The 5,507-nt window shown below is 45.3% G+C and overlaps 1 protein-coding gene across 1 annotated transcript; it reads right to left on the bottom strand.

The window, feature by feature from the left end:
• Positions 1 to 1,541: 1,541 nt before the first annotated feature.
• H2AJ (H2A.J histone) lies at positions 1,542 to 2,213 on the bottom strand. Its single transcript, XM_045781448.2, has one exon. It carries the CDS (start codon positions 2,100 to 2,102, stop codon positions 1,713 to 1,715), a length of 390 nt encoding a protein of 129 aa, XP_045637404.1. The 5' UTR covers positions 2,103 to 2,213; the 3' UTR covers positions 1,542 to 1,712.
• Between the last annotated feature and the right edge of the window lie 3,294 nt (positions 2,214 to 5,507).

Here is a 5,507-nt window from a genome sequence, read left to right as displayed (position 1 = left end):
CTTGGCACCTGCGGCCCATGGTAGCCTTGGGATCTATTCTCCTTGGGAATTTGGGGGCAATAATCTGCCTCCTAACAGAGGTACGTGCAGCTTGATCTTTGTACACCTCAAAAAGACAACCACGTGGGAGAAGTAAGCCCACCATTCATTGCACAAGCAGCAGAGAGACACAAGTATTAATGGAAGGTGAAGGTGAATCCGTTCTCTGATACTAACTGATTTATTTGTTCATTGTTCTGTCATCAGGTACCAAGAAAAAGAAGTGAGCTCCAAGAGAGTGGAAATCTAGTTGGCCTTATTCACGGCTGTGCTCCCATCATCTGGTATTGAGCATGGCATATTGAAGTGCTCAATAAGTACTGGGGAAGAAATAAAAGTCCGTGTGGGAAAATGGGCCACCCACTACTAAGGACGAAGAAATACCATAATGTTTTTTCAGGAAGACTTCCACTCTGACTCACAGGAAAGATGACTCCAAAGATGTGAAATCTGAACTGGGATCTCTTCTGTGGGCCCTGTGGGCCAGGATGAAGCTTGTGGAAAAGGGTGAAATGGAAGGGTCAGTTAAGGACAGAATAGGATGGCTACTGTTTAACTTTTAAATGTGGATTCCGGATCTGAAATGTGTTACTTCTGGGACTTAAGTCATTTATCCTCACATTTTCTCACATTTCACGTTTATTTAAGCACTGCTGTACAATCGAGCAGTGCGACCCCTATAGGACTGTTGGAATGAGGTCATTACTCCAGGCTAACGGGGGAACGAGCATAAGAGACTTCCAGCAGGGTACTCGTTGTTAGGAAGCAAAATCAAAGTGGTTACATTTCCAGAGGAGTACAATATGATGGAGACAAGACCATCAGGAGGAAATCGTCTTAAAAGCTCCTAAGCATAAGTAACTCATGACTAAAGACACTGCACTGTTATGCAACATGAGTGTCGGGGGAACAAATTTACTCATGACTCATGCTTCTGTATTACACATATTACCGGATGTTCCCTTCATTTTAAAGAAATGTGAACATAAGTGTGTATATAAAAATATCTGATATCCAAAACATGAAAACACAACGGCTATTAGGCTAAGCAAAATCTGTTGACACTGTGTCATCAGAACCACTCTTCCAAGACGGAAAGTTACTCCACCTTTTGAAAAGTATGGCCAGAGAGCCAACTTCCTGCGCGACACCAGCTAGCCCCCACTGCGTCTTCAGAACTGGGTCCTCCTGAACAGCCCAGACAAGACAGGAGAGTGAAGGCCCCGGGAATGAGAGGTAAAAATAATTCCCCTGACGCCCCCGCACCCTACTCTGCTTCTCTTTTGCATTAAGGCGAGGAGGGAGAAAGCCTAATTCTACCCACCTCTAGCCAGTGGGTCCCTGGTGGTCTCCCTCGACCGCCCACAAAACACCTCGAGGGTGCGGACCAAAGTAGTCCACAAAGCAGCAGAAACCAACCCCACAGTACCTGCTCCAGAGGTCTCCTGGCTGCCCCCCGGGTCATCCGGAAGGTCCCCGAGACTACACAGCTCTCTCGACCACACGATTTTCACCGACTTTATTGGCCCCGGACTCGGCGGGCCCCTCGCCACCCACCTCCCCACTAGATCGCGCCAGCCTTCCATGACATCGAGTATGTTGAAAAATACTGCGGGGTGGCTATGAAAAGAGCCTTTGCTGGGGATGCCAGCTCCCCTGTGGTGGCATCAGGGTCACTTGCTCTTCGCCTTCTGACTCTCGGTCTTCTTGGGCAACAGCACGGCCTGGATGTTGGGCAGGACGCCGCCCTGAGCAATGGTGACTTTCCCCAGCAGCTTGTTTAGCTCCTCGTCGTTGCGGATGGCTAGTTGCAGGTGGCGAGGGATTATCCTGGTCTTCTTGTTGTCACGAGCGGCATTGCCAGCCAACTCCAGGATCTCTGCCGTCAGGTACTCCAACACCGCCGCCAGGTACACGGGCGCACCAGCACCTACTCGCTCCGCGTAGTTACCTTTGCGCAGCAGTCTGTGGACTCGGCCCACCGGGAACTGCAGGCCCGCGCGGGAGGACCGAGACTTGGCCTTGGCCCGCACTTTGCCGCCCTGCTTTCCGCGACCAGACATGTTTACCTCTCGCCTAAAACTCCTGCGAGAGGAAAAACCCAGCGACCAGGGTCTGAGTGAGTGGATGTAATGTACCAACACCGGAACTGCCTCTATCACTTTGCTGACACTAGGCAGCACCTCCCCATTGGGCGCAGCAACATCTTCGGCTCTATTGACCAATGACAGGCAGGCTCAGCTCCCAACCAGCGCTCCTGGCAGAGGGACCGCCTTCTCCAGTTCTGGCCAGTCAAAAGAGCAAACTCCTAGCCCTCATTTACATAGCCTCTCATATGAATACCCAGGACCGGACCGCTCCGCGTTTGGGGCCTCCTTTGAATTTATACGCTCCTGAGATTTTGACGTGCAAGTTCGCTCTTAAGAAAAGAACGTTTTAAGAATTAAGGAACCACGGTTAGAAACTGAAAAATCCGGAAGATCTACCCCGTATAAGTACAAAGCACTCAAGCAAGAAATGTTTCAAGCAATTGACGTCGCAGGGTGAGCCCTACGGTACTGCGTCCCACAATGCTGTGCCCCGTAGGTGGATTTTCTCACATTATATAGCATGCTAGCCAGCAGTTATCTGACTCCAGACACCGCGCTTGTGAGCAACAGTACTCCTCTGCCTGCCGTTTCTTTAAACAAGCGCCTTGTCTCCTGCAAACCCAGATGCGCTTGCTGTTACCCAGCAGTGTGGGGAGCTGGCTCCACAAGATGCCTCGGACTGAACTGGCCATCCGCACTTTCTTAACCAGACCAGATGACACTGGACTCCCCGCGCAGTTCTGACGCTCACAGGTTGCCAATCTTTGCTTCTAGCGGCTGTGAAATTCGTGTGCTAGACCAGACGGGAGTGCTTTCTTCACAGACTGCAGAACTAGCTCTCTTAGCCAAAACTTAACATCTCTTGTCTTTGAGTTATGAACGTGAAAAGAGTATCTGGATTCAAGGGAGAGGCTGCAGGATCAGTCTCTGAGGCACCAAGCCTTGGCTTTGGCTTCCTCCTTATTGATCACCGCGCTGCTGATCATGTTCTCGGAGACTCTGAGCCCGGAGGTAAATACGGTCCCGTAAGACATTTTGGTGGCACTTGGCTGTCCCTTTCCCCAGCCCTCTACTGCCCATGTGAGGCTCAGAGGTCATGAAAAGACTAAAGGAAGAACAATAGCAACCGTCCTTACCTATTGCAGAGCCATAGCATTTGGAACAAAATAAGTTTTTTTTTTTAAATTAGAAATTATTTTTTACTAACTCATTGATGTAATTTCACTTGCCTCAACATTTCCCACAATTATACAATTACACTGCTATGTGTTGTATACGCATTATAATAAGCGATATTATAGTATCCGTTTAAAAGTAAAATTTACCCTCCCACCATCCTAATAAAGATTTGATTTCAGTGAAATCACATTTTTAGCAATTTCTGTACATGTCCTTATTGCCTAGAACACTGATTAACCTATATGTAGTAGGAACTCAATAAATGTCATTGGAGTTAAGAAACAGCATATTGTCATGATTAAGTCAGTCGTCCTGGAGCCAGACTGCCTTGGTCCAAATCCTGGCTCTACCACTTACCAGCTGACTTTGGATAAGCTTTGTGCCTACCCCAAAGTGTTATTTTGAAGATTAAATAGGTTAGTAAGCATCCAAGAACTGCCAAATGAACTAGATAAATGGACATACAAGTCTCTGATGCAGTTATTAACATGTTCCTGATATGAATTTTGTAAATTTTGCTTAAATTTTTGCCTATATCAAGGGAAAGTTTTAACAATTATCGTTATTATTTTGGACACTTTTTCCTTTTATTCTTGTAAGCAAGAAGGATATCTAACTTGAAAAATTTGTTCTAACCTTGATTTTTTAGTCTTAATAAATATAATCACTCAGTTTACCATTATAAGAATCCTGATCTCTTTCAGATCTGATAGACTTCTCTTCTTCCTTGTGAGTCAAAGATGAAAATCATGTAGTACAATATGACTATTCAGGGTTTTTTTGCAGCCATACAAACAATATTCTGAGGGCTCTTTTTTTTTTTTAAGAGTTACTTATTTTAGAGAGAAAGAGCACACGTGGGTGCAGAGTGGAAGAGCAGAGGGATGGAGAGGGACAAGCAGATGAGGGAGGGGGTCACGCTGGGTCTCAATCCCAGGACTCTGAGATCATGACCTAGCTGAAATCAAGAGTGGGAGGCTTAACCGATTGAGCAACCCAGGTGCCCCTCTGAGGGCTCTTTTAATTTATCTTTAACAACAAAAGTACTTTCTGTGTTATGCAGATGAGTAAGGATGGGTAAATTATTAGCATTTAGACACATACAAATATTTACTATAAAGCTTTTCCTGGAAAGGCTTATCTTTCAAGAGAAAGAGCACAGTTTACTAAAATATTCCTTCCTCCAGATGTTAAGTGCCTGGGAAAGAGTTATGAATCAAGTTCTAAATACTGCTGCCTTTTATTGCAATAAGCCCTTTTGGGAAGACAAAGAGTCCTGTATCCTAGAGCGATGATACCACTGAACGTTTCATCTTTGTTCAGGGATTCTCTTAAGAAAGGATTGAGAGCCTCCTGAAGGGCGATTTGCAGTACAAATCATCCTTTAAAGCTACCGTCGTGGCATCTATTATTTTAAGAACTTTGTAAGTGGGAGATGTAAGAACCTCAGGTTTGAATGCAGTTAAGAAGAAATTTACGATATTTCAACTAAAAAAACATAGAAATCGTTATTTGGTTGAAAAGCAAAGGTGCGCGGGGTTGAAGGGGCATAGAAATCGTTATTTGGTTGAAAAGCAAAGATGCGTGTGGTTCGAGGGGCGCAGAGCGGTGGCCAGATAATCTGCTAATGGCGCACAAGCCTCTGAAAGGGACAAGTCTGGGAGAGGGGAGGACGGGGTAAGGTTAGACTTTTTGAAAGAATTTTAATTCTTTCTTTGCGGGGAGTCACGAGAGAAAAAAGAGCTATTAAAAAATTTCCTCTCCCCCCACTAGTGACTGAAGATCCATACTTGAAAAGGTGTAAAACAATTGCTTTGAAATCTAACCAGGTGTTACGCATTTCTGGTTACTATTTATTTTCATATCAGTCCAGGAATGGTATTGTTAATGGAAGCCTTCCTTTAGAAAAATAGAATTCGAGCCGGAGAGATAAGGGGAGGGGGAGATGGGAAAGAGGGAGGGGAGAGAGGAAACGAGCGCCAATAGGATCTGGCTATTTTTATTTAAGCGTTGAGAAAACGCAATATAAATTCCATTGACTCTTTCCTCAATTTTATGGCAAAAATAAAAAAGTTTTCCCAAGAAAGCAAACAACAAAAATCAGTCTTGTTCTGCTTACCGCTCCTTCACTCACTATTGGAGGAAAGACAAAAGTCTCCTGGGCCCTAGAGCTCCGCCCACTTTCTTGAGGTTTTTCAA

The sequence above is a fragment of the Ursus americanus genome, chromosome 25 (genome assembly GCF_024610735.1).
Source record: "Ursus americanus isolate L20-20 chromosome 25, mUrsAme1.1.p, whole genome shotgun sequence".
Taxonomy (NCBI): Eukaryota; Metazoa; Chordata; class Mammalia; order Carnivora; family Ursidae; genus Ursus; species Ursus americanus.
The sequence above is the reverse complement of the archived record's forward strand: the minus strand, read 5'-3'. Positions and strand labels throughout refer to the sequence as shown.